General features: G+C 44.1%; 2 protein-coding genes across 4 annotated transcripts in view; one reads left to right on the top strand and one right to left on the bottom strand.

Annotated features, from left to right (window-relative positions):
• Positions 1-15,518, top strand: part of FYB1 (FYN binding protein 1) — a 143,492-nt gene that overhangs the window by 24,352 nt on the left and 103,622 nt on the right. The gene's annotated exons all lie outside the window — the stretch shown is intronic.
• Positions 5,791-7,317, bottom strand: LOC118655850 (polyadenylate-binding protein-interacting protein 1). 2 transcript variants are annotated; one of them, XM_036308332.1, is made up of 2 exons: positions 6,797-7,317; positions 5,791-6,571 (listed from the first exon to the last, which is right to left on the bottom strand). In XM_036308332.1, exons 1-2 carry the CDS (start codon positions 7,154-7,156, stop codon positions 5,978-5,980), a joined length of 954 nt encoding a protein of 317 aa, XP_036164225.1. In that variant the 5' UTR covers positions 7,157-7,317; the 3' UTR covers positions 5,791-5,977. The 2 variants fall into 2 exon arrangements, with proteins under 2 accessions (XP_036164225.1, XP_036164224.1); XM_036308331.1 differs by having other exon boundaries at positions 5,791-7,317.

Raw genomic sequence — 15,518 nt, 5'->3', positions numbered from 1 at the left:
GTAGCTATCACAGGGTTTTTAGCCATCATTTATTCACCCACTGTAACACCTGGTGCCTACTAAGCACTCAAAAATGTTTAACAAGTGTTTCTTGAATAATGATGGCAGCTCCTATATACTCAGTTATCTGGCATCACAATATTTTTTAGAAAGTAAAGACTTAAACAGCAGAAAGAGAAACAAACTATTTTATGCACAAGTAGTCCACGTTTCATGAATTCTGACATGCTTACATGTAAATGTATGGCAAGTGGTTGACACCCGCTCTGCCCCTGCTTAGACAGCTGTGGATTACATCTGCATCAAATCAGCCAGGAGTTATTTATTTTCCAAATGTGTGCTGACCCACTTCTAAGCCCAAGGGGTAAAAATGTCACCTTTGTTCATTTCTCAAGAAAAATATTTTTCAGATCCTGCTCTGACTCTGAAAGGAAAGGCTGTTCCTTGGGGTGTTATCATAATTCCCGCTCCGTTTCAGGCTTTCTGACAGTCATCACTTCTTGCCTTCATTCCTGGCTATAATATGAGCAGGAAAGCAGTGCCATGCCAAGCACCCACATTAACCTCTTTTCTTCCCGAGAATTTGAATTGATTGTTGAGTTTGTGCTTATGAGCTGTGTGATTTCGTCATGACCTCTTCATATTTCAATGACTCTGAGCTTCTTGGCCCAATAAGACTGTGTGATTCAGTCTTATATGGTTGAGCCTTGAACAACACGGATTTGAAGTCTATGAGTCCACTTGTACACAGATTTTTTTCAATAAACATTTTGGAAATTTTTTTGGCGATTTCCTTACTATCATGTAGCAATCATATCAACTACCATAGGCTGTACTTTTGCTTCTTCATTATCAAGGCATGAATGGTTTTACCTGCACATAACTTTGATTTGCTTTTTCACATCTTTTCATTTTTGATGTCTAGTGTTAGTAATCATCTTGCAAACAGACAACACAAACTTATGGTATTGATAAATACAGTCAGTGCTATAACTGTATTTTCTCTTATGATTTTCATAATAATATTCTCTCTAGTTTACTTTAATGTTAAGAATACAGTATTTAATATACATAACATACAAAATATGTGTTAATCAACTGTTTATGTTGTTAGTAGGCTTCTGGTTAGCAGTAGGCTCTTAGTAGTTAAGTTTGGGGGGAGTCAAAGTTATATGGATTTTCTACTGAGCAGAGGTTCTGCTCCCCTAACCCCCAAGTTGTTCAAGGTTCAAATGTAATTCCATTACCTAAGACTTGGGCCCATGGGAGATCACCAGTAAATACTTTTACATATATAAATTATAGAAGATTCACAAATGTGTCTCCTTGCCTGGAGTTAAGGCTTTTACGCACCAATAATATTTTAATAAAGACACAAATACAATTAAAAACAAAACAACCTTAATGAGTGACCTTTTCACAAATTCCTCAGCGTTCCACACCAAATCAGACTATCTGACGTGTGTGCTGTGGAAATGGGGCAGTGATTTTAGAAGTAGATAGAGATATTTTTAGAAGATCTAGAAATAAGATTGAATGTCAAACATTTGGAGCCCACACTTAGTTTCCTTAAAGAATCATCCATAGATAACAGGAAACATTATTTCCCCTGGAAACACATCTGGCCCATATAAGCTAGAGAAAGGCCTGAACAGGGACTCTCAAAGTGTGGTCTGAGACCCCTGGGAATCAGCAAGAGCCTTTTAAGGAATCCACAGGGTCAAAACTATCTCCATGACAATACTAAGATGGCATTTGTCTTGTTCATCCTCTCTTGAACGTTCAGTGGAATTTTCCAGAGGCCACATAATCACATGAAAAGGCTATTAAGGTAGTCTTCCCGTTGAGGCCATATCTTCCTGTACTTCAACCAAAGCATGCCACAACAGATTGAATGCAGAGCAAACATGAGAATACAGCTGCTTTCTGTTACACCGTACATTAAAGACATTTGCAAAAATATAGAACAGCACTATGTCTCTCCCTCCATTTTTTGTCTTAGAAAATATATTTTTCATAAAAGTGTTGTTCATGATAATATGTAATGATTTATTACTGTTGTTTTAAATGCATAAATAAGTGAACACTTTTTCAGTTATTATCCACGTTAGCAAAAGCTCTCTGTGGCCCTCCAATAATTGTTAAGCATGCAAAGTGGTCTTGAAACTAGAGGCTGAGAACCACGGCTCTAGAATGTGATGAGTGCCAATAGGTAAATGGGCTCCCTGACAATGATGAGCTGAAGAAGGGAAAGCAAGTAGAACCCTGTTTCTGAGCTGACCTGAAGACTGACCCTGCTGAAGATGCTGACCCTGGCTCTCGGTCCCATCAACTAATTACAGACAGCTTTTCGGAGGCTACTTCTAAGTCTTCCTTTACTCTTTTCTCCTAAACCAAACCACTCATTTGCCCGGCCAAATATTTGCTAGCTTTCTTCAGTTGCATACAAATTGCCTGGTTTCATACAATATTTACTCTAAACAGTTGCACTTACAGTGGTTTTAAATGAGAATTCAGTTTTAATTTGAGAAGATGGTTGTGTCTATTGGCAGCCTTGGCTGAGGTTGGCTGTGTGGTCACAGCACACAGATACCATTTCTGAGACCTGATGCACGTCATCTGTGGGTTTTTGCAAAGAGTTAGACTGGTCCCAAATCAGCCCTGTTTTATCTTCCCAGCAGCTTACTTGTGTAGCTTCATGTGCCACAGTTTAGGAAATACAGGCTATTAATACCAGGAAATTTTATGTTAAATTGATCCCTTTTGTACAATAATGCAATGTCCATTATAATAAAAAGTGACTGTGTAAGGGCATTGGCGTGTATGTGTGTGTGTGTGTGTGTGCGTGCGCGCGCGCGCGAGGGCGCACACGTGTGTGAATTCTCACATAGATATCATTCAGTCTCCTTCTTTCAACTACTCTTATCTTTGGCTCAGAGAAAGTTCACCACTCCTAATTATTCTATATGATCTATTTCCCAAGAGCTCAGTGCTAGACCAAACAGTTTGATGATATAATTCTCTGCATCCCTGCAGCCTCTCTTCTGTCTTACATCCTGCACTTTTCAAGTCCCATCCCCTTTATAAAAATCTATTATTACTTGGGTGACTCAACCTTACCTAGCCTCCCTTTCAAAGGCATCCCACTGAAGGCTGATGGCAATGTGGTCTAATGACTAAAACACAGCTGAAGAGGGGCCAGCTGGGAATTGCTGACTCTCTGAGAACTTGGCCTTCCCTGTCTCAGTTCGCTACACTGTAAAAGAGAAATACTTAACTGTGCTTCTTCTATTCACCTCCCAGCCATCTAGGAAGAACTTGGAGAATAATGTAGCCTCTGTGCTCCTCTTTATAAACCCTCTTTCTCACATTGTTAATTAACACTGTTCTCCTAGTCTCCCATCCACCATATCCTACCCAGGCCCCAAGTGGCATTTCAGGATCACTTCAGTGCATAATAATGTGTCATGTATGCACTGCTTATTTGGTACCTAACATATACTACCCTGTAATAGTCACTGTATGTTGAACTTTCCAGAAATATGGCATTCATTTTTCTAAATGGCCTTAAGGTTTTTTTCTGAGAGCATAAATTTTGTCTTATTTGTCCTTGAACATAGAACCTGACAGAATGCCTTACAGCTTGAAGAGTATTCATATTCAGATGTGAAGATTGACCCAGCATTTCTTTCGTTCACTCCATGTGCCAAGCATACGTTTTGCATGCATTATTTAATTTAATCCTTGAATATGAGGCTCAAATTGATGAAGGACCTTGTCCAGGGTAACAGAGCAATCTGAGAGCAACAGCAGTTGGGGCTGGCGGCTGAAGGAGTTGGCTCTGAGTTAAGCACATTTTTCTATTTTATCATAGTGCCTCCCCCAATAAGTCCTTCTTCATCAATAGCTCTTATTCCTCATCATCTTTTTCTTCCTCCTCTTCCTAGTCAATATCAATCAATATCATGATGTAAAATAGTATATTTTCCTTTTAAAATACAGAGATATTTGTACAAGATTATGCTCCATGACTTATTATGGCCAACCTGGGGTCATTCCATTCTCTCTATTAATATTGTAGCCCAGTAATTTCAAAATGTTCTGAGGAGTCCTGGGAACTCAAGGGAGATATATTAGAGGGTTAGGGTAGAGGATATAAGAGATTCTGACATACCCACCCCTGCCTCTGCTAGAATGATTTTAACATATCAATTTTCTACACAGATTTCATTTAGAAAAAAGCCTTGCACAGCTTTAAAAATGCTTGAAATCTGCTACATACCAATCTCATACCTTGGGTGCTATGCTGCTATAGGCACCACTCTCAGCAAAGTGGTCAAAATATGGCCAAATCATTGCTGAATATCCCAGGCTGCAGAGCCAGAGAAGACTCCAAACACCAGTCTAGGCAGGACTTTCCCAGAGCCAACCATCCTGCCCTGGAGGGAAAACAAACTTCACCAACTTTATGACTTGAAAAGTGCTGCAGAATTCTACATGCACCTAAATATTCCCTCTGTCGGTCCGCTATGGGAATATCTAAATCCCTACCCAAAGGACCTGGGATTTAAATACTTAGAATTTCCAGAAGTAACATGCACAGAAACCAAACAAACCAAAGACTGGTTAGGGGGGGCGGGGGGAAGGGGAGTCCAACTCCTGCCTCAGGGTTAATTTATCTGCGCCTCTTTGCCCATCAGTGAAATGGAGATGACAGCCCCTGCCTCACACCTTTAGTCGTTTTCAGTAAATGTTTTCTGAACAGATAGGTGGATGGCTGGGCAGGCAGGTGAATGGATGATTGGATAGATAGGTATCATGCATATGTAAAGTTATCTACACTAATAAAAAACAAAGATGCTAATTGACTGTACCTTTGCTACACCCAAGCCACACCCACCAGCCAATCAGAGTGACTATATGCAAATTAACCGAACCAAGATGATGGCCTGCAGCCAATGGAGCTGGAGCAAGCAGGAGGCTTGGTTGCCCCAGCGATGGAGGAAGCCAAGCTTCCCACCTGCCCTGGCTGGCTGAGGCCTCTGCAAAAGGCAACAAAGTTTCAATTATAGAAGCTAAATAAATCCCAGATACCTGCTTCCAGCCAGCCTCCACTGGGAGCTTGGGTGGCTGGGGGCTGTGGCCAGCCTGCAAACAGCCATCAGCCCCTCACCCAGGCTGGCCAGGCACCCCAGGGGTGACACCCCCCCCCCCCGCCCCCCGTGAAGGGGCTGTAGCCAGCCTGCAAACAGCCATGAGCCCCTCACCCAGGTTGGCCAGGCACCCCAGCGGGGACCCCCGCCCTGAAGGGGCTGTGGCCAGCCTGCAAACAGCCATCAGCCCCTCACTCAGAATGGCCACACCCTCATGGGGTAAGGGTCCCTGCTGGGGGGCTTGGCCAGCCTGAAAACAGCCATCAGCCCCTCATCCAGGCTGGTCAGGCACCCCAGTGGGGACCCCCACCCTGAAGGGGCTGTGGCTAGCCTGCAAACAGCCATCAGCCCCTCACCCAGGCTGGCCAAGCACCCCAGCGGGGACCTCCACCCTGAAGGGGGTGTGGCCAGTCTGAAAACGGCCCTCAGCCCCTCACCCTGGATGGCCAGGCACCCCAGTGGGACCCCCACCCTGATCTGGGACACCCTTCAGGGAAAACCAGCCAGCCCCCACCCATTCACCAGGACTTTATCTTTTTTTTTTTTTTTTTTTTTTTTTTTATTTCAAAATCGATTTTATTGCAGCCAAAACAGTGGAATTAACTGTACATAATAAACTATCTTATATATATACACATTTTAAGTTATAGGGGATAAAGTTTATTTTGGCAGAGTGTTAAACAAAATTAAAGTTGCATACATTAGTAACATAACTCAACATCCTTAATTTGGTATAAGTGTGACACATTTTCCTGCTTTCCTGTGTTCTGCTAAGTCACCATAACCTAAACTGCTTTATAAAACTGATACGTTGAAATTTGACTTTACTGTTTTTGCTTACGCTCTGATTCCAAACAAAACTTTTCATAAGCTTCTTCTATCTCTGGGTCCATCTCATCATCAATATCATCCAAGTATGGATCACCAGCGCCTGATAAATCTGTTCCATTTTCTTCATAATCTGGAAAAAAGTCTTCTCTTTCAAGTAACTCTTGATATTTCTCTTGGTAATCTGGATCAGCTGCAGTGAAAGGAACACCATCAGATGTATAAAATGTTGGTTCATTCATAAAATAGTTGGGGTCATTTTCAGGTGTTGCTTCTCTGTATGTTGAGGTTACATGGACTCTACCCCAGTTACTTGACCGGAGCTCTACAAGCTTCAAGAGCATCTGCTTCACGTCTCTGCTGCAGTGCGCGTCCAGGACGACATTTTCAATCCTCTGGATAACTTCCTCCATGTCCGTCTTTCCTTTTTCCTTCCAGGCATCTTCCAACACTGACCCTGTCAACTTTAGTAATTTTACTGCGCAAATTAGGTTATCATCCACAGGGTTAGAAAAGAGGGCATTCAGCAACTCCCGAAGACCAGCCTGAAGAATATCTGCTCTTGTAACCTGCCCATTTGTTCCTTTGATCTCCAGCTTAAGATAAAGTTCTCCCAGAAAGAGCACAAAGGCATGGAATCGTTTTCGAGTTGCTTCATCCCCCTTTGCAGCTTGATCTCTAAGTTCATATTCGGTCCGACATCTTTGAAGTAGCAATTGGCGGAAGTTGCCACTCTGTGAGCTAATTGTCAGGTGATGGGACAGGTAATTACACAGGCGAGCTCCCATGTAGGAGAAATTTGGAATGGACGTGGCCTGTTGATAGACGAGTTCCACAAGTTCTTGCACGGCATCGTCTGTTGTAACCCAGCCATTCAGGGTCTCTGCAAACTGGTCAATTTCAGTTTCAAAACTGCCAGGCTGCTCTGTAAGATGATTCAAGAAATCCTGAACATATTCAGATAGAGTGGGATAATCCTCACAGCCATCCTCATAGGATTCCGTGTAGTTGGAATAACCCGAGGGGTAGAACTCAGGGGCGTTCGCAGACAGCTTGGACATCAGCACCGGGGCGACGACCACCTGGGGTTTGGCCATCGCGGGCTCCGAGTTCTGCAGGGGGATGCTGTCCTGGGGTCTCGTTTGTTCTGGGGCCCGATCGAAACCGTCCGACATGCTCCCGCTCCGCTCCGGCCGCGGCGGCGCTGCGCTGCGCTGCGCTCGGGGACGCGGGGGAGGCGCCCGGCCTCACTCGGGGCTCATGGACCGGCAGGCGCGGCCCGGCCTCGGGCCTCAGAGCGACGGCAGCTGCTGCCCCGGCGCCGAGCCCGCCCTCCACGCCCCAGGACTTTATCTTATATAATAAAAGGGTAACATGCAAATTGACCCTAACAGCAGAGCGACTGGGAATCACTGGTCACTATGACACACACTAACCACCAGAGGGCAGATGCTCAATGCAGGAGCTGCCCCCTGGTGGTCAGTGTGCTCCCACAGGGGGAGCTCTGCTCAGCCACAAGCCAGGCTGATGGCTTCCAGTACAGCATTGGTGGTGGGAGCCTCTCCCGCCTCCTCAGCAGCGCTAAGGATGTCCGACAGCAGCTAGGCCTGCTTCCCGCTGGCAAGTGGACATCCCCCTAGGGCTCCCGGGCTGCCAGAGGGATGTCTGACTGCCTGCTTAGGCCCAATCCCCCGGGGATTGGGCCTAAGCCAGCAGGTGATCATTCCCCGAGGGGTCCCAGACTGCGAGAGGGCACAGGCCGGGCTGAGGGACTCTCCCGAGTGCACAAATTTTTGTGCACCAGGCCTCTAGTCTGTTACATAACAATACCACTTAGGGTATAAGCAAAAGGCCAGAGTTAGTGCCTTGAAATAACACAGATTTATCACCTTACAGTTTAGTAGGTCAGAAGTCTAAAATGGGTCATACTGAGTTAAAATTCAGATGCAGACAGGGCTGGGTTCCTTCTGGAGACTTGAGAAGAGTCTTGCCTCTTCCAGCCTCGAGAGGCTGCCCACATTCCTTGGCTCATGACCATTTATCTTTAAAGCTCAGGCTGCTTTCACATTGATGTTTCTGCCCCCCTTTTCCTTGTATAAGACCCTTGTAGTGCATTGAGCCCACCTGTATAATCCTAGATAGCTCCCCATCTCAAGATCCTTGACTCAGTCTCTTTCTGGAAAATTCCTCTTTGCCATGGATTACAGTTTCAGGGATTTGTAGGTGCACATCTTTGGGGGACTATTATTGGAAGCAGTACAAGGTAATTCAGATTCTGGATCTTGATGGACCATTAGAATCATATGGAAGTTTTAAAGAAAACAGGTGCTCAGGCACCTCACCCAAGTACTGAGTTTTTGTTTTTTGTTGTTAATCCTCACCCTAGGACAGAGATGGCGAACCTATGACACGCGTGTCAGAGGTGACATGCGAACTCATTTTTTTGGTTGATTTTCCTTTGTTAAATGGCATTTAAATATATAAAATAAATATAAAAAATATAAGTCTGTGTTTTACTATGGTTGTAAATTTCAAAAAATTTCTATATGTGACACGGCATCAGAGTTAAGTTAGGGTTTTTCAAAATGCTGGCACACCGAGCTCAAAAGGTTCGCCATCACTGCCCTAGGATATGTTTTTATTGGTTTTAGAGAGAGGGGAAGTGGAGGAAACAGAGAGAGAGACGTCAATCAGTTGCCTAACTTGCACACCGGAACCTGGAATAGAACCCCCAACCTTTTGGTGTATAGGACAATGCTCCAACCAACTGAGCCATCTGGCCAGGGCCCAAATACTGTATTTTAATTGAACCACATGTGCTTGGTCATCAGTATTTGCCAAGAGTAAATTACTGTAATGTGAAGCCAGGGTTGAGAGCCACTGGATGGATGTAAGAAGATTTGGACCATCACACAAACATAACTTTGAAGACCTCTCCAGCCTAACCTCCTCAATCAGAAAACACGATTTTTATTTTATTTTATTTTTATTTTTTTATTGATTAAGTTATTACATATGTGTCCTTATCCCCACGTTACACCCCCCCCCCAAAAAAAATTTCAGTTTTTAAAGCACCTCCAGTTATTCTTCTGAACATTGCAGTTGGAGGACCCCTATTCTAAAGACACATAAATTAACAGTTGACCCTCCCCCTGGCAAGTTCTAGCGGAACCAAGATGTGGAACATTATCCCATGATTCAATGAACACCCTAAGTAGCTCAGAGGGAGGGTCAGAGAGGCTCTGGGAGAATGGAGGGGACGGGGTCTGAGTGGAGTTTGAAGAAGGTGTAGAAAAGAGAGAAGTAGAAGCTGCGCGACATGCAACTGGAGATGTGTTAGAGATGAATGAAGGAGAGCCTCATAGGCCAGGTTAAGGAGTTTTCACCTTAATTTTCTTTTCTTTTTTCTGAAAGTTTGGAGAGTCACAGAAGAGCCTTTAGCAAACGCGATCCAGTTAATCATAGGAAGATCATGCTTGAGAGCCCTGAGCAGAAAGGGTTAGAGGCAGAACGCGTCCGTAAAACGCCACTGCAGTTTAAGAGGCAAGAAGTCCCTGGGGAAGGAGGGCACACAGGATTTGAAAGAGTTGTGAGACAGAAGAAACAGGGCTTGCTGATGAGATGTGAGCATGGGAGTCAGAGAAGGGCAACTAACGCTGATTCTCGGCTCATATTTCAGTCTCAGGTCCGTTGGACATTCAGGTGAAAAGGCCCCTTAGCTGGTGACCCGGTCAAGAGAGCAGCAGCGAGAGCCTTAGAACTGAGCGCAAGGACCCCGGAGAGGCATGCAGCTGGGGCAGAATGGGGTGAGGAGGCAGGCTTTGAATCAGACAGAGGGCGTGGCTGCACTTGCCTGCAGAAGGGCAAACTTTGTAAACGCCCTTGAATGGGTGGAGCCAACCGTAGGGAACACTAGTTTCATTGGCTTCTCAATGCCCTTTGCCTACTTCTAGGGCTACGATTTTCTCTCCCCACTCTTTGCAAGTGGTCTCCAAAGTGGAGGGAATACACCAGAACGAGGTTCAAGACAGTTTGTTGAGCATGAAGAGAAATTGTTAGAAGTATTACATTTTAAGAATATCATCTTTTCTATATTTTGTTTATATTTTATAGTGAATAAAGTATATTCACAAAATAATCTATACTAATAAAGAGCTAATATGCTAATGAGCATGTCACGGTGGTAATGGGTAAGGACCAGGTCATTAGCATATTAGCTGGGGCGTTGTTCCAGAGACAGGCAGAAGCAGGGAGGTGCCCAGAGGAGGCTGGACCATCCCATGCAGGGGGTGATAGCCCATAGCGCCCCCCCCACCAGTCCTTCACCCCCCACTGCTTGCACTCTGAGTGGCACGGGGCCCACCTGCCAGGGGATGAAGCACAGCACAGCAGGCGGGAGGCTTCCATGCTCTCCTGCGGTGCCCTGACAGAATGGAGCTGCCTCGTTGCTCTGGAGATGGGGTGGGGGGTGGGGGGAGGGGAAGCGGGGAGGCATCCAGAGAAGGCGGGACCAGCCCAAGGCAATTGGAGGGATTGAGGTCAGGGCTTGAAGCAGACAGAGAAGGCCAGAGGGTTTGGGGGCTGGGCCAGGCTCGCTGGATCTCTGCGTGGACAGGTTTGGGTGTCAAGGCATGGCTGCATGTCTGCGGGTGACGCCGCCCAATATCGTGCGTTGGGATATATATATATATATATATATATATATATATATATATATATATACACACACACACACACATACAGTGGGGCCTTGACTTACGAGTGTCCCGACTAATGAGTTTTTCGAGATATGAGCCGTCTCACGGCCGATTTTTTGCTTTGAGTTGCGAGCTAAAATTCGGGTTACGAGCCAGCTGCAGATACCCCACCACTCGTTGGCGCAGCGAACGTCACAGTGAACGCCACAACATCAGCCCAGCATCACGTGTCATTGTAATGGTGAAAACTGATTTGACATATGAGTAATTTGAGTTACGAGCTCCATCACGGAATGAATTAAACTCGTAAATCAAGGCCCTACTGTTTATATATACTGTGTATGTATATATATAGAGATAGATAGATAGATAAATAAAGAGATCAACAGAATTCACTAATAAATATCCACATATTAGGTGTATATGGGCAAATATATTGTATTGCTACCCATACACAATGAAAAATCTTGAGTGACCACTCTTTTGCATGACCAAAACTTAGGAGAGACTTAAGAAGGGAGAAGGTGGGCATGACTCATGCACACCCACTTCCCAAAGATTGCTGGCATCTTTCAAAAGGTTTGCCCCTAATAGAACCCCACACAGCAAGAACCCCTGAGAATTGTAGTCCCTGTTACCTGTGGACCAAAAAGGGGCCACATACTAAACCTGACCAGCTCAGGAGAGGCCTGCGTGGTGAGCCCTACAAATTCAGAGACCAGAGGTAACCACATGGGATGGTCTGAACATAAAAGCTCCTAACGAAAAGCAGGTCATACTGGGTAGTCACGTCCTACCTGGAGCCAAGGTCTCTAGCAAATTTTAAAAAGTTAGTCTTTATCTTTCTGAACCTATCTATTGTCTTTTTTCATCCAAGATACCATGCCTCAGTGGTTGAGCGTCAACCTATGAACCAGGAGATCATGGTGCTAGTCCAGGTCAGGGCATATGCCTGGGTTGCGGGCTCCAACCCAATGTGGGAAGTACAGGAAGCAACCCATCAAGAATTCTCTCTCATCACTGATGTTTCTATCTCTGTCTCCCTCTCCCTTCCTCTCTGAAATCGATTTTTAAAAGTTTTTAAAGAAGTTAAGATCACATGCCTTTGAAACATCGGAGTAATCTTTGCTAGACCTCTCAGCACCAGCACACGAGACCACAGAACCCTCACTGTTATCTCATTCTCTGCAGACCATCTCTATGTGCTGTAAGTGTTAGTACCACTATTTTGTTTTTTATTCAATCCTAGAAATTTCCCTGCGTTGCTTTCTCTGATCCCCTCAGTCTACCATCAATAGATTTCATATAACCCTCCTTACAGCTCCTCCTTTGATTCTAATGGATAAAATCAGCTGCAAAACTGCTATTCTCTGGAGTATTTCTTCAGTTTGCTGAGATTTTGCTTCCGGGCAGTTTGGCTCTAATAAACGCACATAAATTCTCTGCAAGTTTCGATGTTTCTTACGTCAACATACCATCTCCTATTTTGAAAGCATTTTTTAAAATCTTAGAATCTGAGAGAAAAATCTTTGCTGTCGATCAGCTAGTTTTCTGCTTTCCTGAGGAGCAAAAAGAAAGAGCTGGTTAGGGGAAGGAGGTTGGGGTCAGAGGGAGGTAGGGGAGAGGAAAGTAGAAAAAAGACACCCTTTTTTTTCACGTCTGAACCTGGACGCTAACTTTTGGTTAACACCTTCTAGCACTTTGAGGGGAGGAAGGGGAGGCAGTTGTCAAAGTCAGAAAATAAGCAGAACCTATTTCTTGGCTTCTCTCCTTGATGGCGATCCCCTCTCACCCTGGTTGTCATGTCTGGGTGCGGGTTTCTGACAGCAGACGGCCAACTCACTCTAGGAATACACACCTTGGATGATGTGGGATCAGGACGTGATTGGCTTAAAGACAAAGCGCCTGACCACCGGGCCTGCTTTCAGCGGGTGTGGGTTCACCTGTGTTTTCCCTGCTGCTCCTGAGCCTGGGGCCAAGACCAGGCTTGACCTCTGCTGCCAGATGCACTCCTGTGCGGAGCAAGCAGAAGGCTGAAGCCTACCCGCTCTGTCGTTGCACTACACCCAGACCCTTGAAGGGAAGGAAGCCGACAGGATTGCGCTAAAGCCTAACACACGGCCAGGTCATTTTCTTTTTCTTTCTTTTCTTTTCTTTTTTTTTTTTTTTTTTTTTTTTTTTTTAAGGCCAGGTCATTTTCACGCCCAAGCACGTCCAGGCTTTGCTTTCTGAGTAAGTCCCTGGAGGCTTTCATGATGCAGCAGAGCTGGCGTAGCCACAGGTCACCTCTCTCCCCAGAAGGTGGCTAGATTGGCCAAGGACTTCATGTCACTTACTCCTTTAAGAACTAGAATATTAATGGCATCATTTTTTAATTGAGGGGAAATAAGGGTTATCATTGCTAAAGTATAAAAACAATCATAAGTACAATATTCTAATTTAGAGAACAAACAAGCAAGCATGTCTATAAACAGGCCAATGCTTCAGGCAGTAATTAGACTGGCCAGATAGAAGTAGGATAAGATTTCTCAGTCTGGGGTAGAGGGGAGGAAGAGATGAGATAGGAAGAGTAAAAGAATTTGCCTGAATGATAAAAACAAAAAGTCTGATATACTGAATAGCTGCTGATACTGGGAGTGATGAGTTGAGTAAGCTGACTTCCTCTGCCCCCACTATGTAACTCACTCATTTTCCTCCTAGTATTTTATTTCCTTGTGTTGCACAGTAGAGTTGCACAGGATGAAGGAGAAAAGGCCTAGTATTCAAACCCACACAGAATGAGCTATTCATTGAGACTGTCATTTGCTTAGAATTTATTTTGCTGAGTGAGGAGGAGAGCACTGAGCATTTAATAAAATATCCAGAAGCACTGAGGTGTTAGCTATCATTCTTTAGCACATATAATGTAAGATCTAACACTTGATTTAAGAAACCTTTGAATCATTCTTTTATTTTATACTCCGGCTTCCTTGTAATTTATGAAAAGCTTTAGTAAATAACTAAAAATTTAATGAAAAGTAGAAATTTGAATAATAACCCAGTATTACATCATGCAAGTAATTTTTTCCAGCTCCACTTTTGGTTAACACCATCTCCAGAAGGATTATCTGTGAAGACAATATGCCCCTCATAATTTGTATCCTTTCTTCTAAATCAGGGGTGGGTAACATCTGTCCTGCGGGTTGTAATAAGGCCCTTGAAATCATTTGGCCTGGCCCTGCCAAGGCATTAAGGATGAGCTAATTAAGTGTTTGACCAAATATAGAAGCTAATTTTTCAGTTGATAATTTTGTTGCTATTAATCCTCACCCGCGGACATTTTTCAGTTGATTTTTAGAGAGAGTAGGAGGGAGAGGGAGAGACACAGAGAGAGAAACATCGATGTGAGAAAGACACATTGATTGGTTGCCCAACTAGGGCTGAGGATCGAGCCTGCAACCGAGGTGTGTGTTCTTGCCCGGAATCAAACCCAGAACCCTTCAGTCTGTGGGCCAATGCTCTATCCACTGAGCCAAACCGGCTAGGGCTGAGTTGATAATTTTGTATGGCCTGCAGATAATGTTATAAATATCCTATCCAAATGGCCCTTGGCAGAAAAAAGGTTCCCCACCCCTGTGAAGGAAAAAAGTACTACTGCTTGAAAGTCTTACATTAATTGGCTGGTTGAGAAAATTGGTTGCATATATCCAGAGTATACAGTAAAATAGGCTATTGCATGTATTGATTATAAACCACATAACATAAAGGGGTATGGGGAAAACCAAATGAAATTTTTATCATCATTATCATATTATTGTTATAACATAATAGATTATTGCACAATTTTCCTTTGTGAGAAACACTTATATAAAAATAGAACAAAAGGAGTGATTATTTTTACATAATAAGGTAGATTTAAGAAAGTAGCTACACTTCCTTTTACTTCAGGAATGTTCCGCTATGTTACTAAACTCACCTCATGGCTTTTTATTAAATCTTCAAACCTTTCAGACACTATCAGCAAGCAATACTACCATCCAATTCAAATAAAACACTCAAATTTTAAAGATACAATCTTTGTAAATATGTACATTTCTTCTCCCGCATTTTGGAAAGCAAAATGTACCTCTTCTTCTCAGAGATATAAATCGTTGGACTTACCTTTTCCTGGGATAAATGCATGAAGAAAAAAAAAAAAAAAAAAAAAAAAAAAAAAAAGCAGCTGCCCACACAACAGGAAGCCACTCTCAGCCTCTAATAAAATCATTCACTCAACAGTGTTTATAAAGCACCTGCAGTGTGCCAGGCATTGTCCTGGGAGCTACGAATCAAAGACAAATAAGAACCTTAAGCTGGGTTGGCTCAGTGGATAGAGTGTCAGCCTGCAGACTGAAGGGCCCCAGGTTTGATTCCAGTCAAGGGCACATGCCTGGGTTGCGGGCTTGGTCCCCAGTAGGGGTCGTTCAGGAGGCAGCTGATGAATGCTTCTCTCTCATCATTGATATTTCTATCTCTCTCTCCCTCTCCCTTCCTCTCTGAAATCAATAAAAATATATTTTTTAAAGACAAGTAAGATATAGTCTCCACCTTTAAAGAGCTCAAGGTCTAGTGTGAGAAGCATAGCTGTCTCCAATAACTAAAAAGCACTACAGGAGCCAGAGAGCAAAGGTACCTCACCTGGTCTTGAGGGGCCGAATTCAGAAGGAGGTGATGCCTACACTGAGTTTTGGGGCATGAATAGGAGTTAACCAGGTCGGGGGAAAGAGTGGAGGTGCATTCCATGGGGGCAAGGCAAGTTCTGGATTTGGGGGAGGGTTTTGTTTTATTTTAGTATCCCAGGGAAGTTGCGGGGGGGCGGGGG

Source organism: Myotis myotis, unplaced genomic scaffold, assembly GCF_014108235.1.
Source record: "Myotis myotis isolate mMyoMyo1 unplaced genomic scaffold, mMyoMyo1.p scaffold_m19_p_5, whole genome shotgun sequence".
Lineage (NCBI taxonomy): Eukaryota > Metazoa > Chordata > Mammalia > Chiroptera > Vespertilionidae > Myotis > Myotis myotis.
This window is presented reverse-complemented; position numbering and strand designations above follow the sequence as displayed.